We start from the raw sequence: 27,077 nt of genomic DNA, 5'->3' as shown, positions 1-27,077 counted from the left end.
CTAAACGTTCAACGGACGTTCGTAAATTCAGGGGTTAGAAGGGGATTGTGATTACCACGTGATAGAATTAAGAAGGGGAATGCCGTGATCACGTGATGTAAACAATAACAAACGGACGCCATGGATCTGACATCTTAACACCATGCTCGAAACGGACTCTGAAATCCACTAGATTTCATCTACATTCTGATCAGTCATTCAAGATTCCGGCGATTCGGCCCTACATGGGACGACACCATAATTGGTGACCCAAACTACTGATCATGAATCTAACTGTGCTTGCGCGATCGATACTAGTGTCTAACTTCTGGAAATCGTCGTGAAGTGCTGTTCGACATCACACAAGATTCAATCTGATTGGCGCTTTCTGGAACTTTTCCTGCATCAACGCCATCTTAATTTTCCTCTACCTTACGGATACTTTAGTCCTTAAGCAAAAACTATGGCGCATGCACTGTGACAAAAGTCCAGTGAACAGTGCGCATGCGCCATGTCTGCATTTTGCTTTATAGCATCTGAATTTTCCTTGAAATTTCGACCCACACAAAAATCTACAAGCATATTGCACGGCATAACGTCAAACCAACGCTGAACCGGTAGAAATTAAACAACATAATACATAATAGTAATTTTGCCAAGAAATGGATTAATATCAACACAAAAGTACTCTTGCATCGTGTGAATAAATGTATTTTAGATAAATACTATTTGCTAATATGCGAATCGATTCAAACATAAGCATGTATTTGATTATTTCACTTTTGTAAGAATACAGTACTTTGAGGTTAAGCTGATTTTGTATAAAAGTGAAATAATCAAATAACTGCTTATAATATCGAATCGTACGTACATAGCGAATAGCTTTTATCCACATACATTTATTCAAACGTAGCAAAAGTACTTGCTTTTGTAGCAGCGCATGCGCTATGGCTTCTGCGTTGTGCCGAATGTTTCTGGAGTTTGATGTGCTTCAGCTTTTACCTCTGCGCTCCATACATACTCCGGCCAAACGCGATACAGCGGGTGACATTTTGTGACGCTGTCACGTTGAGCAGACAAATATATGTATATACACGTATGCAGGACATGCATATTCGGATTGCCATTAAACGTTCACCGAAGTCCAACTAAATTGCAATATTGCATACTTGCAGCGACCGCAGCGACTGCGATTACCCGTACGTGCGGGGTGTAGTTATTCCATTAGTGTAGTATAATGCGATAAGTAATTAGCTGTACCACCCGAATAAATAAAATAGAAGGCCGCGTTTTCTATCAGGCGGTTCATAAAGAGATTAAACGGCGCGGCAGGTAGTTTAAAAATTCTGATATGGTTGGGAACGTGACACGGTGCGGTGGTAGGAAAACCGTTTTTCTTGTCGGCTGTGCCTGCGTCGGGGCTTACGTCGCCTACAGATACTGGAGGAAAAGAGAATTGAAATCGATAGACGAAGGTTTCGAGGAGGTCTCGAAGGTTAGGGAGACTCATTCATTTACAGCTCCATATTATCGCTTATACATGTATTAAGTCCAACAGTACTTTCACTTGTTCCTTTCATTTAAAACTTCACTCTTATATCTGATTCGTCATCACTTACCGATGGAACAATGAAATTTCAAGTTTTTGTTAACGGCTCATTTCCATTGCTGTATCGAAAGTCGATCTTTTGAACTGCTTAAGTAGCTTACATTAAACTTGATGAAGTCACAACATTATTTATACATTCCATTTTCCATGTAGTAATCATACGTTCGTTATTGTTACGTAATAGATGAAAATTTTTCAATTGCTACTGTCATGAAGACAGTATTATAAAGAACTGCATCGTCACCGTTGACCAATGTACATGAAGTGTTGAATGATCAAGTTTGAACATCATATGTACAAGATATCACTGATGTAATTTCTGCTGATAAACAAGCAGTTTATTTTGATTTTGAGCCATGATTTCACTACTTGTTGCTCTTGGACTCAAATTATTTTTAGATTCTTGGAACTTAGTATCAGCTCAAACTTGACTTTGCATTTGAGCTTGATCAATCAAAACTTCATATACATGTTGATTATTATATCCTTAATACAACTAAATTATTCTGTTTACAGATCGATGATAGCAATGAGAGGAGAGTGCTTCTCCTAGGCTTGGATGGAGCTGGGAAAACTTCAGTTATGAACCAAGTTATAGCAGCTACTGTCACTGGAACCTCTTACTCAGTTCCTCCACCATCAACAAACGGCTTTGCTGTCTTCAAATTCCAAACTGGATCCTATACACTCAACATTTGGGAAAGTGTGTAGATTGTTCAATATATCATTGTCCGTTTGCCCCACTTAGATTCCATTAAATTTCTCTAAAATTTGTCAGAATAACATAGCAAGTTTGAGATTTGATTACTGTTTTATCCAATTTTTTAACAGTCCGTTAGACTGGTATCAGATGATTGTAGTATATTATTTTCAATATACATGTATCAAGATTTTTGATGCTGCATGTGTTTGAAAAAAACATCCATATTTAGAATGTATTAAAAAAATAGTACTGAAACAAAGTCTTATTAGAATCAGAAGTAGGCTTATATTTAGGATCAACTATACTTGGTACAATATACTAATATTAGTGAGGAGATATATATGAGTAGACGGCTGAAAAATTTGGTAAATTTTAGGAACCTATATCCTGACAACTAATTGTTCAATTTAATTGCAACTTTTTTTTATTCAAAAGTAGATATGTCGAGCTTCATTTAAATTGTTTATTATTAGAATCAATTATTAGGAAGCATTTTTACTGGCAATAACGTCAACCATTTTGCTTGACATGTTTTGCAGTGCCTGTAATACCTAAAAAACAGCTCCACCAATTTATTTTTAATTTGGAGACAGTATTCTTGGATAGTTCACCCTTTTTGCCATGATGAAAAACTTTTTTCTTAATGAAACTGTGACCGTTCAAAGTTGAAATTCGATTTATCGCCCAAACTTTACATGTTTTTTATTCGATTTTTGTTAAAGTACGGTAGTTGAAAAAATGCGTGATCGCACCAAAAAAAAAAAAATATCCAATAATAAATCGATTTGTTTCTAAATTTGAAGTTGGGTTAACTTTATTGGTAATAACAATGCTTCCTATCGATTGATTCTAATAAGCAAATATGTAAATGAAGCTCAATCTACACATTTTTGAATAAATAAAATCCTCATCGCATTGAATAATTTTTTATCGAAATATGAATTCCTAAGTCACCCATTTTTGTAGCTATCTATTCATATACACCCTCATCAAGCTCTTTATTATCACACATAATTTCGTTCACACATGACTTATGAAATTTCAACTCATAGTTGGCGGAGCTGATGGAACAAGAAACTATTGGAGCAACTTTCTTCAAGATACAGATCTGCTAGTGTTTATGGTAGATGCTGCGGACACGAATAAATTATCACTAGCAGTTTCAGAGCTGAAGCAATTATTGGGTGATCCAAGGATGGATACAGTGCCGATTTTAGTTATTGCAAACAAACAGGTAAATCCTTGAATTTTTGTTTTTTTCATGTTTTCATCGATTCTGTTCCTCTCATCCCCTTTTAGTAATTAAACAAATTCAATCAATACGTATAAAGAAGCATTTCATGTCAAATCAGATGGAAAAGCTTGATTCTTCCTCTAAGGCCATTACAGCACTTACACGTAAATCTCGTAAGTTTCGAATAGTATTGCACCATATTTTTTTAAATTCGTAATGGTTTGCTGTTATTTTGTAAATGAATGTTTCTCTTCGTTTAAATGTAGTTTTTACATGAAATCTGGATAAATCATGTGACGCAAAATGCCAATCAAATGTCAGATTTTTTTCACAGCATGCATTATCGTTTGTCAATGTTACTCAATATGGGAATAAAATTATTTTTCCACCACGACCTGGTTTTCAAAAAGTGATCATGAGAATTCTTTTATGACATTATTTATAGTAACATTCTAAAATTTGTAGCAGTAATAAGAATAATGAAGAGTTAACAAGTCAGAAGTAACATAATTATTTTCTTTCTGGTGTTAGTGGTACCTTAACCAGGAAAGTATACAGTCATTTATGCATTAATGAGTATTAGCAATATACCAATGTAGTCATATAAAAATGTATAAACGAATTTCGATTAAATTTTAGCAAATTTTTAATTTTATAAAGCCTTTGAAAGCTATGCAAATACAATTCCACTCCTGGATGTCAATAATTATCAAAATCGATGCAACGAAAAAATCATTCGTCTTCCAACATCAATATTTCGAACAATAAAATTTTAAACCCCCCCCCCCTATGTCACATTGATTATCCCGTTTTATTGATGGATAAGATTTATGAAAACATTACGTGAGAACCATATTTCTAATGGTTTGGAAAAAACTTCTATAAATAAGTAGTTTTAGAAAATATTCATACCAAACTGTAAAGTTATATATAAATTATAATCTATTTAAAAAAAGCTTTTCCCCTGGATGAAATTCATTTCAAGATGTGTCAATGTAACGAAACCATAAATTATTATAATTGCTTTTTGTGAATGGTAACACAAAAACATGGTTTAGTAAAATATTCTTGAAATTTGAGATGAAATATGCCATATAAATGGGATGCATATTATATTGTGCAAAATTTTTGAAAATCATTTTCAGGACTCACCTAACGCCTTGAGGCCAGATCAAGTTAAGGAGGCTTTAGACTTACACAGCATCCCACCTAATAAACATAAAGTTGTAGTTATCGGCTGCCAAACTCGACCACTACCAGACCTTCCTCCTGGACTCACAACTTACACCTGGCATCATCCGTCTATCGAAGCAGTTCGAAAAAAGCTATTCACTATGGCCGCATGAACTTCATTAACTTAATTTCAACATATGCTTAATCTAAGAAATCAATTTATTATAATAAAAAAACCAAGAAAACAAAACGGCAACAAAAAACAACTACAAAAAAGCTCTAGCCGCAAAAAGACATGAACAAAGTATATCAATAGATGGTAAATAAACAGCGCACTAATACTTTTTATGCATTTGATGCATCGGTTGAGCTAGAAATCTTGAAAATATCTTCAGGATACCTCATTTTGTAAATAAACTCTACTAATTGCAGTAATCTTACAATAATAGTTTGGTTAGTTCGCTACTGCAGTTATGTATATTTTTTTTTTTTCGTTCTTGTAATGCAATTTCACAAGCTCATCTGCAGTCAATGTTTTTCTGTCAAATTTGTAAATCTTACGTCTACGGGTGGTGGTCTTCGAAGATTTGCAATCAGGGAGGGTGTCATGGATGGATCAAGAGAGAATTTACATGTTTCTATACTATTGTTTCTGAAATGAATTATGTTCCGTCTATTACAAATTTATTGCCGTGATTTACAACGAGCTTTCCTTAGTTTTTTTTTTCTATTTATTATGTACGCAACTCAACGATGAATTCTGCGATATCTAAACTATTATAGTCGAATACAGTCATACTTAAACCAGATATTCGTACGGAGCATATTACCAACTGAGAACCTTGGAAAAGGTAGTTGAAGTTTTTTACAATTACGGTATTTTATGTTGATTCGAATTTACTTTCGACCTGATAATATTTTGATACGTTTTCAGCTACTAAAATGTTGAAATTTGTCTGATATTTCAAATTTATGAGAACCGAAGCTGACACCTTGAACATTTTATGTAGTATCCAGGACTGTATCAGTTTGTATGAAAGAAACATTTGTAGAAACGGAAACCACAATTCTGATACGAATCAAATTATCTCTGATTTCTTTTGACAACCGAATGATCTTACATTCTATTGTATACCAAGTATTAAAACGAATAAGATATAATAAGGTAGAACCAAAATCAAATTTAGACAAATTTGTTTCAATTATTCGTAATTATGAATGATGGTGGAATGAGATTTATTTAATGAGAATTGCAGCTGAAGTATAAATAACTTCTGAATTATTGTTAATGTATTCACGTAGACTGTATAAAAGGATGCATGAGTCGCATTACAAAATAAGACATTTGGTTCATATCAATATTGAGATGAGATGTATTTTTTTTAAAGTTATATATTTTTGAAGTGTGAATAGCGCTCATGTTTTGGCTCTTTTGTATTTGCATTCACTGTTACAAATCTGTAAACCTATGATTAATTATTATTACACCCCGTGAGGTACTGCCCGTATTGATTTTCGCTGATAGAAATAATCCTCATGAATTCGCAGGGTCAATAGTGAACGTGTATCGTGTTAAAATCTAGTTCTCTTTCAGGCTTCGGCATGTGCATGTCAAAAATGGTAATAATTTCTATTGATAAAAATCTGAGGAAAATAAAAACAACATTTAACCGTCAGGGTAGTGCCATATGAGAAATCGATGTACTGTTACTTGTCATTAATATAATAAAAATTCATTCAATAATATCACAGAGTTTTCATTCCGCTAAAAATGCTGTACCACCAAATAAAATGGAGATAGAAACGAAAAATCTAGATGCTGCATTTACCAAAGAATTTTAGATTTTTATAACAGAATTTTTATTATTATATTTACAGCAATACTTGGTCAGAAAAGATATGAATTTTGTACAATACAAAAAGAGGGTACTATTTTAATCACTCTCATCATTGCTGTCTGTTAGGAATTCACCATCATCTAATATATCATCTTCCGAAAGTTCTTCCTCGCCCATATCGCTCAGATTAACAAATCCATCAGCTGGGTTATCTCCATCTAGTGATGCTTCTTCATCATCATTGTCGCTGTCACTAGAGTCGCATTTTTGTAGCACCAAGTTACTCTTTCGACGCTTAATAGCCGAATCTTCAGTTTGATTTTCTTCAACTAAGTTACAGTAATTCCGCGAATTAGAATTAAGCTTATGGTCTATCGGTATATTTTTTTCATTCGAATCCAGTTGTTTTCTATTTCGATTTGCATTCTTCAGCTTAGCAGATGTTTTTTTATTTGTTTCAACAGGTGGATGTTCAGCATCACTCTCATCGTCAGAGAATAGTTTCAATTTTTTCAATCCATTCTTGCTGTGAATACTATTGGCATTGTTTGTATCATCACTCAAATTTTTATTGCCAATATGGAATTCATCAGTCTCATCGTCATCTCCAATGGACTCAACTTCCCACAGTGATTTTCTTTTTTTTGCAACTTTTTGTTTTTTCGGAACAGAATATTTCATTGCATTCTCTTCACCGATCCTTTTCTTGGTTTCTTCAAGCGGCGTTGGATCATCGAGTACAATTTCACCAGTCTTCAAAAGGTATTCTGCATACTGCTCTGGTATACTTTTGAATTTGTCTATTTTACCTCGGATTTGGCACCAAGTCAATTGGTAATAATTCTTTTTATCCCTAGCCATAGCCTGGAATAGAAAAAAGGGTGAATTCAGAAGAGTAGTTTAAGAGATCCAACTGCTATTACAATTATTTCTTGCAAATTTTCGTAGCGTCAATATTCTGCAGCATTACATATCAGTACCGTTAAATAACCTCAGGAATAATTAGATGCATAAAGTGGTTTTCATTTTACATTTTGCAAACTGAGGTTTCTGGAAAATTTCTCGATTGTGCGACAAAATGTTAATATTACATATACATTTTGAATGTAAAAAGAATCCCGGCAACTTTTTTTGATGAGATCGGAGTTCAAAACAAATAAGTAAGATATGGATTTAAAAAAAAAACCTCGTCAGTCCTATATTTTTGTTTTCTCCTTATGGTTTGATTGGTCCTTACCTTATAATCATCTCCATACTTTTCCATCATATAAGTGATAAATTGAACCTGATTCTTGGGCAGACGGAATAAGCGTTCCCTTGGTGCCTTGGCTTCATTTTCGAGATCGTTGGCAACATGGATCTTTCGTTTGAAAAGATTTATTTGATTCGTAGAATCTTCTTCATCTACTTCCTGAACATTATTCTCGGTGATAATTTTATCCCGCTTAATAACTCCAATCAAATCTTGCTTTATTGAACGAATTTGCAAAACCTCGTTAGGATCGTATGTTAGGCCCATTTCATTTAAATTTGAGCGTATCGATTTCTTGCGCTCCCACTCATTCTCAATTTCTTTGCTAGAAAAAAATGATTGATTATCGACAAATGCATCAAAGAATTGTATCTGAGAATGTGTTTATGTCTCTTGTCATACGTTTTTCCTTTTTATTTTGTTTTAATATAAGAAAAAAATGAGAATAAAGACGAATTGCGAAATGAAAAAGATTCATAAGGATATTGGTATCTTGTGCAAAAAACTTATAATTTCAGTCAACTTGCGATATCAAATAATTCCAATTTATAGGATAAGTCAGATTAGGTTAGGATTGCTTACCAATCGATTTTCGGTAGTTTTTGAAGTTTGTTTCGCAAACGTTTGCGATTCACGTTCGCTCTGAACCTCTTCTTGCGCTTTTGTTTGCGTACTTTTGTCATATTGCGTTTGGTTTTTCACTTTTTCAAATGTTGAATTTCATCCCGAAAACATGTGCCAAGTGTATTACAGCCACATTATAGCATCATCGACAATGAGGACCTCAACTATCAAGTGTAGAGTTTTGGAGTTCCGTTCCTTCCACACAGGTAAGTTTCAAACTGACTGAAGGAACGGAATGAATGCGAATATGCATTATTTCTAAATATTAAATATTTTTACTATTTCATCATAATTTCGTACGTAAGGGTCATAAAAAAGGAAGCATTTCTATATGAAAATACGTAAATTGTTTGACGAATAAAGCGAAAAGGGCAAATTTGCTTTCATTCTATTCCGTCATTCCGTTCGAAATTAAAGACGTAAAAGCGTTGAATTATAAAATTCGAAAGTTTTACTCGCTACTCATTGAACAACTCAATTTTTCGGAGATAATAGTTCAATTTCAATTGCCTATACATACTTATACATTAATTCCTATTGTTAATGCTGGTTTCTTATGTTTTACATTTTACTTGCATTATACCACGGCACGGTGCGGACATATGCTTCGGTTGGTTATGACATATTCGTTCTTACACTTCTGTGAATGTAGTTTTTCTATTTGATCTTTTTTTAATCTCTCGAGTTCGTTTAACATAAACCGAAAAGCAGCCCTGACTCCATATTGAGAATACTAAACATTAGAATTCAGACGTTGAAACACTGATTTTTCCGTTTCTGACGCAGCATCAATTACTTGTACCACAGAAGAAGATCGATAGGCTAACGTAACCTTAAATTCCGTACGCATATGTGTCTCTGATCTCGTCAATGTATATCAATCAGTCATTATACTTGATGGCTCTGCCAGTATAAACAATAAAACAAAATTAGATTGTAATACGCATTGTTGTTCATTCAGCCAAAAATGAAACCACCGAAAAACAAAAAGCCTCCGCAGGAACAGCAAGGCATTTCTGAAAAGAGACCATGGCCATCTTACATTCAGGTAATACTTCTGTCGTTCACTGAACTTGCTGCAAAATTGACACAATTTTTCTCCCACCCAGGAGCGGCAAGTATTATTTGACAAGCTAAAAGCTGAATACGACGCTGAATTAGCTGCAAAATCGACCTTTGATATTAAGGTGACATTACCTGATGGAAAGCAGGTTGATGCTCAGGCTTGGCAAAGCAGTCCTTATGACATTGCCAAGGGAATAAGCCCCGGATTGGCTGATAACACTGTAATAGCAACGGTGAACGGGGAACTGTGGGATCTGGATCGCCCTTTGGAAGCAGACTGCAAGCTGCAGCTAATCAAATTCGATGATCCTGAGGGTCAGGCGGTCTTTTGGCATTCCTCCGCACACGTCTTGGGCGAAGCCATGGAGCGGGCGTACGCAGGTTGCCTATGTTACGGACCGCCCATTGAGAATGGATTTTACTATGACATGTATCTAGGTGATAAAGGAATATCAAATCAGGATTTTCCCCAGCTTGAAAGCCTAATAAAGGGTATAGTCAAGGAAAAACAGACCTTTGAGAGACTCGAGATGAAGAAGGAGGACCTGCTGGAAATGTTTAAATACAATGAGTTCAAGGTTCGCATTCTTAATGAAAAAGTGAACACTCCAACAACAACTGTGTACCGTTGCGGTTCCCTGATTGATCTCTGCAGAGGGCCTCACGTACGGCATACTGGTAAAGTTAAGGCAATCAAGGTGACCAAGAACTCTTCTACCTACTGGGAGGGCAATGCCGAAGCAGAGACGCTGCAGAGGGTCTACGGCATCAGTTTTCCTGATACAAAACAGCTCAAGGAGTGGGAAAAGTTTCAGGAGGAAGCAGCCAAGCGGGATCATAGAAAGCTCGGTAGAGAACAGGAGCTATTTTTCTTCCACGAGCTTTCTCCTGGATCATGCTTTTTCCAGCCTAGAGGTGCCCATCTGTATAACACTCTGATAGATTTCATCCGCACAGAGTACAGAAAGCGTGGTTTCCAGGAAGTCGTTACCCCAAACATATACAACAGTAAATTATGGCAAACTTCGGGTCACTGGGCCCACTATGCGGAAAACATGTTTTCTTTTGAAGTTGAAAAAGAGGTATATGCTCTGAAACCAATGAACTGCCCTGGGCACTGTCTAATGTTCGACCAGCGCACAAGATCCTGGAGAGAGCTACCCCTCAGGATGGCAGACTTTGGAGTCCTGCACAGAAATGAATTGTCAGGGGCGCTTACTGGCCTGATTAGAGTTCGAAGATTCCAACAGGATGATGCCCATATATTTTGCACAATAGATCAAATCTAGATGCTGCATTTATCAAAGAATTTTAGATTTTTATAACAGAATTTTTATTATTATATTTACAGCAATACTTGGTCAGAAAAGATATGAATTTTGTACAATACAAAAAGAGGGTACTATTTTAATCACTCTCATCATTGCTGTCTGTTAGGAATTCACCATCATCTAATATATCATCTTCCGAAAGTTCTTCCTCGCCCATATCGCTCAGATTAACAAATCCATCAGCTGGGTTATCTCCATCTAGTGATGCTTCTTCATCATCATTGTCGCTGTCACTAGAGTCGCATTTTTGTAGCACCAAGTTACTCTTTCGACGCTTAATAGCCGAATCTTCAGTTTGATTTTCTTCAACTAAGTTACAGTAATTCCGCGAATTAGAATTAAGCTTATGGTCTATCGGTATATTTTTTTCATTCGAATCCAGTTGTTTTCTATTTCGATTTGCATTCTTCAGCTTAGCAGATGTTTTTTTTATTTGTTTCAACAGGTGCATGTTCAGCATCACTCTCATCGTCAGAGAATAGTTTCAATTTTTTCAATCCATTCTTGCTGTGAATACTATTGGCATTGTTTGTATCATCACTCAAATTTTTATTGCCAATATGGAATTCATCAGTCTCATCGTCATCTCCAATGGACTCAACTTCCCACAGTGATTTTCTTTTTTTTGCAACTTTTTGGTTATTCGGAACAGAATATTTCATTGCATTCTCTTCACCGATCCTTTTCTTGGTTTCTTCAAGCGGCGTTGGATCATCGAGTACAATTTCACCAGTCTTCAAAAGGTATTCTGCATACTGCTCTGGTATACTTTTGAATTTGTCTATTTTACCTCGGATTTGGCACCAAGTCAATTGGTAATAATTCTTTTTATCCCTAGCCATAGCCTGGAATAGAAAAAAGGGTGAATTCAGAAGAGTAGTTTAAGAGATCCAACTGCTATTACAATTATTTCTTGCAAATTTTCGTAGCGTCAATATTCTGCAGCATTACATATCAGTACCGTTAAATAACCTCAGGAATAATTAGATGCATAAAGTGGTTTTCATTTTACATTTTGCAAACTGAGGTTTCTGGAAAATTTCTCGATTGTGCGACAAAATGTTAATATTACATATACATTTTGAATGTAAAAAGAATCCCGGCAACTTTTTTTGATGAGATCGGAGTTCAAAACAAATAAGTAAGATATGGATTTAAAAAAAAAACCTCGTCAGTCCTATATTTTTGTTTTCTCCTTATGGTTTGATTGGTCCTTACCTTATAATCATCTTCATACTTTTCCATCATATAAGTGATAAATTGAACCTGATTCTTGGGCAGACGGAATAAGCGTTCCCTTGGTGCCTTGGCTTCATTTTCGAGATCGTTGGCAACATGGATCTTTCGTTTGAAAAGATTTATTTGATTCGTAGAATCTTCTTCATCTACTTCCTGAACATTATTCTCGGTGATAATTTTATCCCGCTTAATAACTCCAATCAAATCTTGCTTTATTGAACGAATTTGCAAAACCTCGTTAGGATCGTATGTTAGGCCCATTTCATTTAAATTTGAGCGTATCGATTTCTTGCGCTCCCACTCATTCTCAATTTCTTTGCTAGAAAAAAATGATTGATTATCGACAAATGCATCAAAGAATTGTATCTGAGAATGTGTTTATGTCTCTTGTCATACGTTTTTCCTTTTTATTTTGTTTTAATATAAGAAAAAAATGAGAATAAAGACGAATTGCGAAATGAAAAAGATTCATAAGGATATTGGTATCTTGTGCAAAAAACTTATAATTTCAGTCAACTTGCGATATCAAATAATTCCAATTTATAGGATAAGTCAGATTAGGTTAGGATTGCTTACCAATCGATTTTCGGTAGTTTTTGAAGTTTGTTTCGCAAACGTTTGCGATTCACGTTCGCTCTGAACCTCTTCTTGCGCTTTTGTTTGCGTACTTTTGTCATATTGCGTTTGGTTTTTCACTTTTTCAAATGTTGAATTTCATCCCGAAAACATGTGCCAAGTGTATTACAGCCACATTATAGCATCATCGACAATGAGGACCTCAACTATCAAGTGTAGAGTTTTGGAGTTCCGTTCCTTCCACACAGGTAAGTTTCAAACTGACTGAAGGAACGGAATGAATGCGAATATGCATTATTTCTAAATATTAAATATTTTTACTATTTCATCATAATTTCGTACGTAAGGGTCATAAAAAAGGAAGCATTTCTATATGAAAATACGTAAATTGTTTGACGAATAAAGCGAAAAGGGCAAATTTGCTTTCATTCTATTCCGTCATTCCGTTCGAAATTAAAGACGTAAAAGCGTTGAATTATAAAATTCGAAAGTTTTACTCGCTACTCATTGAACAACTCAATTTTTCGGAGATAATAGTTCAATTTCAATTGCCTATACATACTTATACATTAATTCCTATTGTTAATGCTGGTTTCTTATGTTTTACATTTTACTTGCATTATACCACGGCACGGTGCGGACATATGCTTCGGTTGGTTATGACATATTCGTTCTTACACTTCTGTGAATGTAGTTTTTCTATTTGATCTTTTTTTAATCTCTCGAGTTCGTTTAACATAAACCGAAAAGCAGCCCTGACTCCATATTGAGAATACTAAACATTAGAATTCAGACGTTGAAACACTGATTTTTCCGTTTCTGACGCAGCATCAATTACTTGTACCACAGAAGAAGATCGATAGGCTAACGTAACCTTAAATTCCGTACGCATATGTGTCTCTGATCTCGTCAATGTATATCAATCAGTCATTATACTTGATGGCTCTGCCAGTATAAACAATAAAACAAAATTAGATTGTAATACGCATTGTTGTTCATTCAGCCAAAAATGAAACCACCGAAAAACAAAAAGCCTCCGCAGGAACAGCAAGGCATTTCTGAAAAGAGACCATGGCCATCTTACATTCAGGTAATACTTCTGTCGTTCACTGAACTTGCTGCAAAATTGACACAATTTTTCTCCCACCCAGGAGCGGCAAGTATTATTTGACAAGCTAAAAGCTGAATACGACGCTGAATTAGCTGCAAAATCGACCTTTGATATTAAGGTGACATTACCTGATGGAAAGCAGGTTGATGCTCAGGCTTGGCAAAGCAGTCCTTATGACATTGCCAAGGGAATAAGCCCCGGATTGGCTGATAACACTGTAATAGCAACGGTGAACGGGGAACTGTGGGATCTGGATCGCCCTTTGGAAGCAGACTGCAAGCTGCAGCTAATCAAATTCGATGATCCTGAGGGTCAGGCGGTCTTTTGGCATTCCTCCGCACACGTCTTGGGCGAAGCCATGGAGCGGGCGTACGCAGGTTGCCTATGTTACGGACCGCCCATTGAGAATGGATTTTACTATGACATGTATCTAGGTGATAAAGGAATATCAAATCAGGATTTTCCCCAGCTTGAAAGCCTAATAAAGGGTATAGTCAAGGAAAAACAGACCTTTGAGAGACTCGAGATGAAGAAGGAGGACCTGCTGGAAATGTTTAAATACAATGAGTTCAAGGTTCGCATTCTTAATGAAAAAGTGAACACTCCAACAACAACTGTGTACCGTTGCGGTTCCCTGATTGATCTCTGCAGAGGGCCTCACGTACGGCATACTGGTAAAGTTAAGGCAATCAAGGTGACCAAGAACTCTTCTACCTACTGGGAGGGCAATGCCGAAGCAGAGACGCTGCAGAGGGTCTACGGCATCAGTTTTCCTGATACAAAACAGCTCAAGGAGTGGGAAAAGTTTCAGGAGGAAGCAGCCAAGCGGGATCATAGAAAGCTCGGTAGAGAACAGGAGCTATTTTTCTTCCACGAGCTTTCTCCTGGATCATGCTTTTTCCAGCCTAGAGGTGCCCATCTGTATAACACTCTGATAGATTTCATCCGCACAGAGTACAGAAAGCGTGGTTTCCAGGAAGTCGTTACCCCAAACATATACAACAGTAAATTATGGCAAACTTCGGGTCACTGGGCCCACTATGCGGAAAACATGTTTTCTTTTGAAGTTGAAAAAGAGGTATATGCTCTGAAACCAATGAACTGCCCTGGGCACTGTCTAATGTTCGACCAGCGCACAAGATCCTGGAGAGAGCTACCCCTCAGGATGGCAGACTTTGGAGTCCTGCACAGAAATGAATTGTCAGGGGCGCTTACTGGCCTGATTAGAGTTCGAAGATTCCAACAGGATGATGCCCATATATTTTGCACAATAGATCAAATCTAGATGCTGCATTTATCAAAGAATTTTAGATTTTTATAACAGAATTTTTATTATTATATTTACAGCAATACTTGGTCAGAAAAGATATGAATTTTGTACAATACAAAAAGAGGGTACTATTTTAATCACTCTCATCATTGCTGTCTGTTAGGAATTCACCATCATCTAATATATCATCTTCCGAAAGTTCTTCCTCGCCCATATCGCTCAGATTAACAAATCCATCAGCTGGGTTATCTCCATCTAGTGATGCTTCTTCATCATCATTGTCGCTGTCACTAGAGTCGCATTTTTGTAGCACCAAGTTACTCTTTCGACGCTTAATAGCCGAATCTTCAGTTTGATTTTCTTCAACTAAGTTACAGTAATTCCGCGAATTAGAATTAAGCTTATGGTCTATCGGTATATTTTTTTCATTCGAATCCAGTTGTTTTCTATTTCGATTTGCATTCTTCAGCTTAGCAGATGTTTTTTTTATTTGTTTCAACAGGTGCATGTTCAGCATCACTCTCATCGTCAGAGAATAGTTTCAATTTTTTCAATCCATTCTTGCTGTGAATACTATTGGCATTGTTTGTATCATCACTCAAATTTTTATTGCCAATATGGAATTCATCAGTCTCATCGTCATCTCCAATGGACTCAACTTCCCACAGTGATTTTCTTTTTTTTGCAACTTTTTGGTTATTCGGAACAGAATATTTCATTGCATTCTCTTCACCGATCCTTTTCTTGGTTTCTTCAAGCGGCGTTGGATCATCGAGTACAATTTCACCAGTCTTCAAAAGGTATTCTGCATACTGCTCTGGTATACTTTTGAATTTGTCTATTTTACCTCGGATTTGGCACCAAGTCAATTGGTAATAATTCTTTTTATCCCTAGCCATAGCCTGGAATAGAAAAAAGGGTGAATTCAGAAGAGTAGTTTAAGAGATCCAACTGCTATTACAATTATTTCTTGCAAATTTTCGTAGCGTCAATATTCTGCAGCATTACATATCAGTACCGTTAAATAACCTCAGGAATAATTAGATGCATAAAGTGGTTTTCATTTTACATTTTGCAAACTGAGGTTTCTGGAAAATTTCTCGATTGTGCGACAAAATGTTAATATTACATATACATTTTGAATGTAAAAAGAATCCCGGCAACTTTTTTTGATGAGATCGGAGTTCAAAACAAATAAGTAAGATATGGATTTAAAAAAAAAACCTCGTCAGTCCTATATTTTTGTTTTCTCCTTATGGTTTGATTGGTCCTTACCTTATAATCATCTTCATACTTTTCCATCATATAAGTGATAAATTGAACCTGATTCTTGGGCAGACGGAATAAGCGTTCCCTTGGTGCCTTGGCTTCATTTTCGAGATCGTTGGCAACATGGATCTTTCGTTTGAAAAGATTTATTTGATTCGTAGAATCTTCTTCATCTACTTCCTGAACATTATTCTCGGTGATAATTTTATCCCGCTTAATAACTCCAATCAAATCTTGCTTTATTGAACGAATTTGCAAAACCTCGTTAGGATCGTATGTTAGGCCCATTTCATTTAAATTTGAGCGTATCGATTTCTTGCGCTCCCACTCATTCTCAATTTCTTTGCTAGAAAAAAATGATTGATTATCGACAAATGCATCAAAGAATTGTATCTGAGAATGTGTTTATGTCTCTTGTCATACGTTTTTCCTTTTTATTTTGTTTTAATATAAGAAAAAAATGAGAATAAAGACGAATTGCGAAATGAAAAAGATTCATAAGGATATTGGTATCTTGTGCAAAAAACTTATAATTTCAGTCAACTTGCGATATCAAATAATTCCAATTTATAGGATAAGTCAGATTAGGTTAGGATTGCTTACCAATCGATTTTCGGTAGTTTTTGAAGTTTGTTTCGCAAACGTTTGCGATTCACGTTCGCTCTGAACCTCTTCTTGCGCTTTTGTTTGCGTACTTTTGTCATATTGCGTTTGGTTTTTCACTTTTTCAAATGTTGAATTTCATCCCGAAAACATGTGCCAAGTGTATTACAGCCACATTATAGCATCATCGACAATGAGGACCTCAACTATCAAGTGTAGAGTTTTGGAGTTCCGTTCCTTCCACACAGGTAAGTTTCAAACTGACTGAAGGAACGGAATGAATGCGAATATGCATTATTTCTAAATATTAAATATTTTTACTATTTCATCATAATTTCGTACGTAAGGGTCATAAAAAAGGAAGCATTTCTATATGAAAATACGTAAATTGTTTGACGAATAAAGCGAAAAGGGCAAATTTGCTTTCATTCTATTCCGTCATTCCGTTCGAAATTAAAGACGTAAAAGCGTTGAATTATAAAATTCGAAAGTTTTACTCGCTACTCATTGAACAACTCAATTTTTCGGAGATAATAGTTCAATTTCAATTGCCTATACATACTTATACATTAATTCCTATTGTTAATGCTGGTTTCTTATGTTTTACATTTTACTTGCATTATACCACGGCACGGTGCGGACATATGCTTCGGTTGGTTATGACATATTCGTTCTTACACTTCTGTGAATGTAGTTTTTCTATTTGATCTTTTTTTAATCTCTCGAGTTCGTTTAACATAAACCGAAAAGCAGCCCTGACTCCATATTGAGAATACTAAACATTAGAATTCAGACGTTGAAACACTGATTTTTCCGTTTCTGACGCAGCATCAATTACTTGTACCACAGAAGAAGATCGATAGGCTAACGTAACCTTAAATTCCGTACGCATATGTGTCTCTGATCTCGTCAATGTATATCAATCAGTCATTATACTTGATGGCTCTGCCAGTATAAACAATAAAACAAAATTAGATTGTAATACGCATTGTTGTTCATTCAGCCAAAAATGAAACCACCGAAAAACAAAAAGCCTCCGCAGGAACAGCAAGGCATTTCTGAAAAGAGACCATGGCCATCTTACATTCAGGTAATACTTCTGTCGTTCACTGAACTTGCTGCAAAATTGACACAATTTTTCTCCCACCCAGGAGCGGCAAGTATTATTTGACAAGCTAAAAGCTGAATACGACGCTGAATTAGCTGCAAAATCGACCTTTGATATTAAGGTGACATTACCTGATGGAAAGCAGGTTGATGCTCAGGCTTGGCAAAGCAGTCCTTATGACATTGCCAAGGGAATAAGCCCCGGATTGGCTGATAACACTGTAATAGCAACGGTGAACGGGGAACTGTGGGATCTGGATCGCCCTTTGGAAGCAGACTGCAAGCTGCAGCTAATCAAATTCGATGATCCTGAGGGTCAGGCGGTCTTTTGGCATTCCTCCGCACACGTCTTGGGCGAAGCCATGGAGCGGGCGTACGCAGGTTGCCTATGTTACGGACCGCCCATTGAGAATGGATTTTACTATGACATGTATCTAGGTGATAAAGGAATATCAAATCAGGATTTTCCCCAGCTTGAAAGCCTAATAAAGGGTATAGTCAAGGAAAAACAGACCTTTGAGAGACTCGAGATGAAGAAGGAGGACCTGCTGGAAATGTTTAAATACAATGAGTTCAAGGTTCGCATTCTTAATGAAAAAGTGAACACTCCAACAACAACTGTGTACCGTTGCGGTTCCCTGATTGATCTCTGCAGAGGGCCTCACGTACGGCATACTGGTAAAGTTAAGGCAATCAAGGTGACCAAGAACTCTTCTACCTACTGGGAGGGCAATGCCGAAGCAGAGACGCTGCAGAGGGTCTACGGCATCAGTTTTCCTGATACAAAACAGCTCAAGGAGTGGGAAAAGTTTCAGGAGGAAGCAGCCAAGCGGGATCATAGAAAGCTCGGTAGAGAACAGGAGCTATTTTTCTTCCACGAGCTTTCTCCTGGATCATGCTTTTTCCAGCCTAGAGGTGCCCATCTGTATAACACTCTGATAGATTTCATCCGCACAGAGTACAGAAAGCGTGGTTTCCAGGAAGTCGTTACCCCAAACATATACAACAGTAAATTATGGCAAACTTCGGGTCACTGGGCCCACTATGCGGAAAACATGTTTTCTTTTGAAGTTGAAAAAGAGGTATATGCTCTGAAACCAATGAACTGCCCTGGGCACTGTCTAATGTTCGACCAGCGCACAAGATCCTGGAGAGAGCTACCCCTCAGGATGGCAGACTTTGGAGTCCTGCACAGAAATGAATTGTCAGGGGCGCTTACTGGCCTGATTAGAGTTCGAAGATTCCAACAGGATGATGCCCATATATTTTGCACAATAGATCAAATCTAGATGCTGCATTTATCAAAGAATTTTAGATTTTTATAACAGAATTTTTATTATTATATTTACAGCAATACTTGGTCAGAAAAGATATGAATTTTGTACAATACAAAAAGAGGGTACTATTTTAATCACTCTCATCATTGCTGTCTGTTAGGAATTCACCATCATCTAATATATCATCTTCCGAAAGTTCTTCCTCGCCCATATCGCTCAGATTAACAAATCCATCAGCTGGGTTATCTCCATCTAGTGATGCTTCTTCATCATCATTGTCGCTGTCACTAGAGTCGCATTTTTGTAGCACCAAGTTACTCTTTCGACGCTTAATAGCCGAATCTTCAGTTTGATTTTCTTCAACTAAGTTACAGTAATTCCGCGAATTAGAATTAAGCTTATGGTCTATCGGTATATTTTTTTCATTCGAATCCAGTTGTTTTCTATTTCGATTTGCATTCTTCAGCTTAGCAGATGTTTTTTTTATTTGTTTCAACAGGTGCATGTTCAGCATCACTCTCATCGTCAGAGAATAGTTTCAATTTTTTCAATCCATTCTTGCTGTGAATACTATTGGCATTGTTTGTATCATCACTCAAATTTTTATTGCCAATATGGAATTCATCAGTCTCATCGTCATCTCCAATGGACTCAACTTCCCACAGTGATTTTCTTTTTTTTGCAACTTTTTGGTTATTCGGAACAGAATATTTCATTGCATTCTCTTCACCGATCCTTTTCTTGGTTTCTTCAAGCGGCGTTGGATCATCGAGTACAATTTCACCAGTCTTCAAAAGGTATTCTGCATACTGCTCTGGTATACTTTTGAATTTGTCTATTTTACCTCGGATTTGGCACCAAGTCAATTGGTAATAATTCTTTTTATCCCTAGCCATAGCCTGGAATAGAAAAAAGGGTGAATTCAGAAGAGTAGTTTAAGAGATCCAACTGCTATTACAATTATTTCTTGCAAATTTTCGTAGCGTCAATATTCTGCAGCATTACATATCAGTACCGTTAAATAACCTCAGGAATAATTAGATGCATAAAGTGGTTTTCATTTTACATTTTGCAAACTGAGGTTTCTGGAAAATTTCTCGATTGTGCGACAAAATGTTAATATTACATATACATTTTGAATGTAAAAAGAATCCCGGCAACTTTTTTTGATGAGATCGGAGTTCAAAACAAATAAGTAAGATATGGATTTAAAAAAAAAACCTCGTCAGTCCTATATTTTTGTTTTCTCCTTATGGTTTGATTGGTCCTTACCTTATAATCATCTTCATACTTTTCCATCATATAAGTGATAAATTGAACCTGATTCTTGGGCAGACGGAATAAGCGTTCCCTTGGTGCCTTGGCTTCATTTTCGAGATCGTTGGCAACATGGATCTTTCGTTTGAAAAGATTTATTTGATTCGTAGAATCTTCTTCATCTACTTCCTGAACATTATTCTCGGTGATAATTTTATCCCGCTTAATAACTCCAATCAAATCTTGCTTTATTGAACGAATTTGCAAAACCTCGTTAGGATCGTATGTTAGGCCCATTTCATTTAAATTTGAGCGTATCGATTTCTTGCGCTCCCACTCATTCTCAATTTCTTTGCTAGAAAAAAATGATTGATTATCGACAAATGCATCAAAGAATTGTATCTGAGAATGTGTTTATGTCTCTTGTCATACGTTTTTCCTTTTTATTTTGTTTTAATATAAGAAAAAAATGAGAATAAAGACGAATTGCGAAATGAAAAAGATTCATAAGGATATTGGTATCTTGTGCAAAAAACTTATAATTTCAGTCAACTTGCGATATCAAATAATTCCAATTTATAGGATAAGTCAGATTAGGTTAGGATTGCTTACCAATCGATTTTCGGTAGTTTTTGAAGTTTGTTTCGCAAACGTTTGCGATTCACGTTCGCTCTGAACCTCTTCTTGCGCTTTTGTTTGCGTACTTTTGTCATATTGCGTTTGGTTTTTCACTTTTTCAAATGTTGAATTTCATCCCGAAAACATGTGCCAAGTGTATTACAGCCACATTATAGCATCATCGACAATGAGGACCTCAACTATCAAGTGTAGAGTTTTGGAGTTCCGTTCCTTCCACACAGGTAAGTTTCAAACTGACTGAAGGAACGGAATGAATGCGAATATGCATTATTTCTAAATATTAAATATTTTTACTATTTCATCATAATTTCGTACGTAAGGGTCATAAAAAAGGAAGCATTTCTATATGAAAATACGTAAATTGTTTGACGAATAAAGCGAAAAGGGCAAATTTGCTTTCATTCTATTCCGTCATTCCGTTCGAAATTTACAACGTGGGATATAAGATTAGATTCTCATGGGCAGCAAAATTACGCGGCAGCAAGCAGTGCGAGGCTGCGACAGCGAATATTTGCCCGTGAAAATGTGTCGGCAGCGGAAGCAAAATGCTGCCAACAGACATGGGCATACGAAATACCGAAAGAGAGAGTAATATGATTAGAACATCCGACCGACCCACTACGATTTTTTCCCTTCCATTTCATAACCCCGACTACCATGGACGTATGAGAATAGTCAACCCCGTGAGTGTAGTAGAATTGAAACTTCGCCTGATGTCGCATATTATGGCAATGCTTTTTAAGTTCGTTCGCGTTGCGCATAGCTTGCGTGGTGTTTTTCTTACCCGGCTCTTGACACCATAGAGATATATAAAATAGAGCGTAAACAACGGCGTAGCGTCCCGTCAACGGATTTGAATCGGTCCTCTAAAGGACAGAAGATAATAATTCTCCCGCCCTCTCTGTTGCTCTACCAACGCCGCGAAACGGGGTAGTCACGAGGGGGGTAGAACAGCTAGACAGGCGTGTGCAGATCACCTACCCCCACTCCGCGGGAAGACGGCCAGGTACGCGGCGGGGGGGATGATTATCTTCCGTGCTTCAGAGAACGCAGAGAACTGATTTTATTCGCTTCTGAGCGCCGGGCGGCATCAGTCGGTTCCGAACAATCGGGCCGAAATTACGTGCTATCGGTATGAGTTAAACATTTAGACTGCGTTCTTCGGGTTGTGTTACGTTGTTCGGTCAGCGCATTTCCACCATACTCATCTGTGAATAATACACGACGAGCCGCGTGTAGCCTGAAGAAAAACCGAGTACTGAAATAAAAACATCCTGCGAACGTTGAAGGTGAATTTCGTGTCCCGAGTTTTCATTGTTTTGTGTAACGTCGGACTTCAGTGATGTGTATTTTTGTTTTTGTGCGTCGAGTGTCAATTTTATTATTTTTTTGCCTGATTTTCGGCGAATGCGCAGTTGCACTGTTAGCAAATTTATTCAGTCAGTTCAAACAGACAGCTACAGCACAAAAAGTGAGTGTAGGATCGAGTGTTATTGCGGTGTGGATTTGTGCATAAGAGATTAGTGATCTGAATTATGTGAAAAGTGCGTCGCTTTATCGATAAACCTGAGATGCTACAACTACTACATGTGAAAGTGTGGAACAGCCCAGAGTCGAGGTAACAATACTTATTTTAATTATTGATTGATAGTTCACGGTGGTCATTTAAAGCCGAACGAATTCGTAAATATGAAACAAGACATCAGTAATAATTAATTTGAAAACTGAAAAGCCAATTTCCTAAATTAATTCAAGTGTCGTGTTTTGTTTTTCACAGATTTAAGCAGAGACTTCCGAGTAACTTTTCCATTTCTCGGCAACGTTGGTGAGTTTGCATGTGTTAGGTTACGGGTATTTCCCTGGGATTCCTTTGTCACGTGGCGTGGCGGTAACAATTGTTACACAAATCTTCGATTTATTAGCTGCATGGATAGGCTCATTCACAATCGCAACGTGCTTGACTTTCAGTCGGATCATTTTTTTTTCGCAATGCAATTTAACGTAGCTTACTTAAAGTTAGACGTTTTACACGTTGCTAAAAGTGGAATGAGCATCGCGACAGTTAACCATCGCTTACTCGGCCCTCGCGAGATGGAATTGTGTTTCGTAACTGATGTAATAATCTACGTTTGAATTTACCGATGATGCCGTTTAAGTGGTGGGTTCACCTGAGGTTTCAAAAGTATTCAATTATCCACATTATTGTTAAATTGATAAAATTCCAAAGTCTGGCATGACGTAACGTAATCAATTTGCATCTTATATATCATTTTCAATCTTTTAACAGCCAACAAGTATTGATCAACTGCAGGCTTAGCTCGCTTAGAAAAATGCTAATTAGCATTCAGGATGTTTTAATCAATTTTACCAAAGGTTAATGTACCGATAGTCTGCCAACATTTACTAAAATAACAAATGCAATATTAGAGTTGGCGGGATACAACCGCGATACTGTATTCTGAGAAGGCAGACTACGATACAAAAACATTTTGCTCCCAACAGGTAACCAACGAAAATGTAAGTCAGTGACCACGGCGCAAATGATGAAGAATGATGTGTGTTGGAAAGAATGGAGAATAGTTTAGGTCGAATATAGGTAACCGGGTAGGTAGGTGGACGTTTTGGGATCCGTCGCGGGGTTTATGCATGAGTGTGTGAATCTCTCTTTTCCGTTGGGTGGGTTCGTTGGGAAACAGGCGAGGGTAGGAAGGTCGCGATGTACCGTGATGTTACTAACTTTTGTAATCCACAGCGTCAAACGATCACAGACATTTTTTTCCCAAAAGACTCCACGTTCGAGTCTCTCGACCTTTTGTAAACATTTGAGTATTAACGAGATTAAATTTCTCATTTCTTGTCACTTTGCAACAATTTTTCAATCGTTATGCAATTCGATTATTTAGTCATCACCGATCGTTATTCCATTCGATTAATCTCTGTGATCGTCTGAATGGGCAAAACGTATCTCTGGACCATTTATCGCGTTCCGTGGTACGCTAGATGGGGAGAGATGCTGAGCTCGAAGACTTCGCGTCGAAGAGGACCGCCGACCGTTACGCCACACAATAATGCATGCCCTCCAACCTCCCTCCCAGTTTCAATTTGATTTGTAATCTGAGAACAACAATCCGCATAGCAATGTATCTGATATCTAAAAGATGCAGATGCGGATTGGGTTTCTACAGAATTTTTGGGACAAGTCCCAGAATATACAAATTTTTTGACAGTTTAATCTGTCGCGCCTTATTGCGCGTAGATTAATCACGAGAATTGAACGCAGCATCATGCGCGTAAATTAATAACGAGAATTGGACGCAGCTTCATGCGCGTAAATTAATAACTGAAGTTGGACACGTTTTTTCACGTCGATTTTGAAAACAGTATATAAAAAAGTTACGCACTCTCGATGTGCTGATTTTTCAGTTCTTCAGCAACTTTTTAACCGATAAGAAAATTTTCAAGTTCCACGACGCCTTTTGCGCGTGGACTTAATACCTTTCAGTTATGATAGAAAGCGCGACATTTGAAAACCAGCGATCAACGCGCAGGAACAAAAATCTCGGTAGTGTATACTGATAGTAAGAAATCTTGGTGTAATTATTTATGAAAAATATCCGAAATGTACAGAAGTACTCGTTTAACTGATCACATTATTTTCTATTTCAGAGTAACAAAACCAATTTTGTAACAAATGCAGTGAGAACTATAGGATGTTCGGTCGAAAAAAATATTCACTTTAATAACTCAAAACAGAAAGAGATGTGGAATCAAAAAATTTAGAATGCTTGTTGCTCAGCAATGCAATTAATAATCGAAGCAGCTAATATTAAAATGAATATCATGTTGGACTCAACCGATTTTTTGTCAGTGTATGACTTGTGATTGTGCTAACCATACCTCTGTCTGTTTCAGCTAATTAAACCTTTTGTCTGTTTCAGCCATTCAAACTTTTTGTTTGTATCAGCTAATCAAACCTTTCGTCTGTTTCAGCTAATCAAACCTTTTGTCTGTTTCAGCGAATCAAACCTTTTGTCTATTTCAGTCAAACAAACCTTTTCTCTGTTTCAGTTAATCAAACTTTCTGTCTGTTTCAGCTGATCAAACCTTTTCTCTGTTTCAGCCAATCAAACTTTTTGTTTGCTTCAACTAATCAAACCTTTCGTCTGTTTCAGCTAATCAAACCTTTTGTCTGTTTCAGCCAATCAAACCTTTTATCTATTTCAGTCAAACAAACCTTTTCTCTGTTTCAGTTAATCAAACTTTTTGTCTCTTTCAACTAATCAAACCACTTGTCTGTTTCAGCTAATCAAACCTTTTTTCTGTTTCAGCTAATCAAAGCTTTTGTCTGTTTCAGCCAATTGAACCCACTGTATATTTCAGTTAATCAAACTTTTTGTACATTTCACCCAATTGAACCTTCTATCTGTTTCAGTCAAACAAACCTTTTCTCTGTTTCAGTTAATCAAACTTTCTGTCTCTTTCAACTAATCAAACCACTTGTCTGTTTCAGCTAATCAAACCTTTTTCCTGTTTCAGCTAATCAAACCTTTTCTCTGTTTCAGCCAATCAAACTTTTTGTTTGCTTCAACTAATCAAACCTTTCGTCTGTTTCAGCTAATCAAACCTTTTGTCTGTTTCAGCCAATCAAACCGTTTATCTATTTCAGTCAAACAAACCTTTTCTCTGTTTCAGTTAATCAAACTTTTTGTCTCTTTCAACTAATCAAACCACTTGTCTGTTTCAGCTAATCAAACCTTTTTTCTGTTTCAGCTAATCAAAGCTTTTGTCTGTTTCAGCCAATTGAACCCACTGTATTCAGTTAATCAAACTTTTTGTACATTTCACCCAATTGAACCTTGTATCTGTTTCAGCTAATCAAACCTTTTCTCTGTTCCAGCTAATCAAACTTTTTGTCTCTTTCAACTAATCAAACCACTTGTCTGTTTCAGCTAATCAAACCTTTTTTCTGTTTCAGCTAATCAAAGCTTTTGTCTGCTTCAGCTAATCAAACCTTTCATCTGTTTCAGCTAATCAAACCATTGTCTGTTTCGGCTAGTCAAACCTTTTGTCTGTTTCAGTCAAACAAACCTTTTCTCTGTTTCAGTTAATCAAACTTTCTGTCTCTTTCAACTAATCAAACCACTTGTCTGTTTCAGCTAATCAAACCTTTTTCCTGTTTCAGCTAATCAAAGCTTTTGACTGTTTCAGCCAATTGAACCCCCTATATATTTCAGTTAATCAAACTTTTTGTACATTTCACCCAATTGAACCTTCTATCTATTTCAGCTAATCAAACCTTTTGTCTTTTTCAGCTAATCAAACTTTCAGTCTATTTCAGTTAATTAAACCTTTTGTCTATTTCAGCTAATCAAACATCTTACCTGTTTTGTCTAATCAAATTGTTTGTCTGTTTCAAAAAATTAATTTGTCTCATTTTTCGTTAATTGTATGGTTCACTTATCTAAGCTAATTCTTAGTATATTTTTGTCTATCAATATATGTCACTAATGGCATTATCATCTGTTCCAGGTAACTGAGGTCTACTGATATACTGAAAAATTAACGTCTCATTTTTTAGGCATAGGTCTGATTTAGGACTGGTTCAGGGTCAGTCATTGTGATTTCACCGATACATAGATTTAGCGATATAGTTCAGAATCATCATGATCACAAAGTGTGGTAAAATTTATTCAGCTCTAGTTTTAAAAAAAATGGTTTTACAATCTTTTATTGCGATCGTTTTAGTGTCAGAGTTATTTTCTCGAGTCGCTCATAGATCATATTTGATTTGTATTTCACTGTAGAATTATACAGCTCTGTCGTATCTTGGTGGTTGTGCTTATTCTACTTCGATTTGTTTCCATTTCTTCAGAGATTTCTGCATCGTCTTCTGATAGATAAATGCCAAAGTCTTACAGGGA

The 27,077-nt window shown here is 36.5% G+C and overlaps 8 protein-coding genes across 14 annotated transcripts; 4 read left to right on the top strand and 4 right to left on the bottom strand.

Annotated features, from left to right (window-relative positions):
* Positions 1–958: 958 nt before the first annotated feature.
* LOC124214171 (uncharacterized) lies at positions 959–6,444 on the top strand. Its single transcript, XM_046616290.2, has 4 exons — positions 959–1,474; positions 2,105–2,291; positions 3,344–3,525; positions 4,671–6,444. Exons 1-4 carry the CDS (start codon positions 1,331–1,333, stop codon positions 4,869–4,871), a joined length of 714 nt encoding a protein of 237 aa, XP_046472246.1. The 5' UTR covers positions 959–1,330; the 3' UTR covers positions 4,872–6,444.
* LOC124214164 (ESF1 homolog) lies at positions 6,109–8,509 on the bottom strand. Its single transcript, XM_046616279.2, has 3 exons — positions 8,371–8,509; positions 7,774–8,113; positions 6,109–7,400 (listed from the first exon to the last, which is right to left on the bottom strand). The coding sequence occupies exons 1-3, from the start codon at positions 8,469–8,471 to the stop codon at positions 6,633–6,635; spliced, it is 1,209 nt and encodes a 402-aa protein (XP_046472235.1). The 5' UTR covers positions 8,472–8,509; the 3' UTR covers positions 6,109–6,632.
* On the top strand, positions 8,485–11,462 carry LOC124214163 (threonine--tRNA ligase 1, cytoplasmic-like). Of its 3 annotated transcripts, none has more exons than XM_046616278.2 (3): positions 8,485–8,618; positions 9,374–9,460; positions 9,522–11,462. In XM_046616278.2, exons 2-3 carry the CDS (start codon positions 9,380–9,382, stop codon positions 10,764–10,766), a joined length of 1,326 nt encoding a protein of 441 aa, XP_046472234.1. In that variant the 5' UTR covers positions 8,485–8,618; positions 9,374–9,379; the 3' UTR covers positions 10,767–11,462. The 3 variants fall into 3 exon arrangements, with proteins under 3 accessions (XP_046472234.1, XP_046472231.1, XP_046472233.1); XM_046616275.2 differs by lacking the exon at positions 8,485–8,618 and adding an exon at positions 8,639–9,022; XM_046616277.2 differs by lacking the exon at positions 8,485–8,618 and adding an exon at positions 9,190–9,254.
* Positions 11,186–12,762, bottom strand: LOC124214166 (nucleolar protein 16-like). Its single transcript, XM_046616281.2, has 3 exons — positions 12,624–12,762; positions 12,027–12,366; positions 11,186–11,653 (listed from the first exon to the last, which is right to left on the bottom strand). The coding sequence occupies exons 1-3, from the start codon at positions 12,722–12,724 to the stop codon at positions 11,222–11,224; spliced, it is 873 nt and encodes a 290-aa protein (XP_046472237.1). The 5' UTR covers positions 12,725–12,762; the 3' UTR covers positions 11,186–11,221.
* On the top strand, positions 12,738–15,715 carry LOC124214161 (threonine--tRNA ligase 1, cytoplasmic-like). Of its 3 annotated transcripts, none has more exons than XM_046616271.2 (3): positions 12,738–12,871; positions 13,627–13,713; positions 13,775–15,715. In XM_046616271.2, exons 2-3 carry the CDS (start codon positions 13,633–13,635, stop codon positions 15,017–15,019), a joined length of 1,326 nt encoding a protein of 441 aa, XP_046472227.1. In that variant the 5' UTR covers positions 12,738–12,871; positions 13,627–13,632; the 3' UTR covers positions 15,020–15,715. The 3 variants fall into 3 exon arrangements, with proteins under 3 accessions (XP_046472227.1, XP_046472225.1, XP_046472226.1); XM_046616269.2 differs by lacking the exon at positions 12,738–12,871 and adding an exon at positions 12,891–13,275; XM_046616270.2 differs by lacking the exon at positions 12,738–12,871 and adding an exon at positions 13,443–13,507.
* Positions 15,439–17,015, bottom strand: LOC124214165 (nucleolar protein 16-like). The gene is made up of 3 exons (XM_046616280.2): positions 16,877–17,015; positions 16,280–16,619; positions 15,439–15,906 (listed from the first exon to the last, which is right to left on the bottom strand). The coding sequence occupies exons 1-3, from the start codon at positions 16,975–16,977 to the stop codon at positions 15,475–15,477; spliced, it is 873 nt and encodes a 290-aa protein (XP_046472236.1). The 5' UTR covers positions 16,978–17,015; the 3' UTR covers positions 15,439–15,474.
* Positions 16,991–19,968, top strand: LOC124214162 (threonine--tRNA ligase 1, cytoplasmic-like). Of its 3 annotated transcripts, none has more exons than XM_046616274.2 (3): positions 16,991–17,124; positions 17,880–17,966; positions 18,028–19,968. In XM_046616274.2, the coding sequence occupies exons 2-3, from the start codon at positions 17,886–17,888 to the stop codon at positions 19,270–19,272; spliced, it is 1,326 nt and encodes a 441-aa protein (XP_046472230.1). In that variant the 5' UTR covers positions 16,991–17,124; positions 17,880–17,885; the 3' UTR covers positions 19,273–19,968. The 3 variants fall into 3 exon arrangements, with proteins under 3 accessions (XP_046472230.1, XP_046472228.1, XP_046472229.1); XM_046616272.2 differs by lacking the exon at positions 16,991–17,124 and adding an exon at positions 17,145–17,528; XM_046616273.2 differs by lacking the exon at positions 16,991–17,124 and adding an exon at positions 17,696–17,760.
* Positions 19,692–21,438, bottom strand: LOC124214167 (nucleolar protein 16-like). Its single transcript, XM_046616282.2, has 3 exons — positions 21,130–21,438; positions 20,533–20,872; positions 19,692–20,159 (listed from the first exon to the last, which is right to left on the bottom strand). The coding sequence occupies exons 1-3, from the start codon at positions 21,228–21,230 to the stop codon at positions 19,728–19,730; spliced, it is 873 nt and encodes a 290-aa protein (XP_046472238.1). The 5' UTR covers positions 21,231–21,438; the 3' UTR covers positions 19,692–19,727.
* Between the last annotated feature and the right edge of the window lie 5,639 nt (positions 21,439–27,077).

Source organism: Neodiprion pinetum, chromosome 3, assembly GCF_021155775.2.
Source record: "Neodiprion pinetum isolate iyNeoPine1 chromosome 3, iyNeoPine1.2, whole genome shotgun sequence".
NCBI lineage: Eukaryota > Metazoa > Arthropoda > Insecta > Hymenoptera > Diprionidae > Neodiprion > Neodiprion pinetum.
Note: the sequence above shows the minus strand (reverse complement) of the source record. Positions and strands in the feature narration are given on the sequence as shown.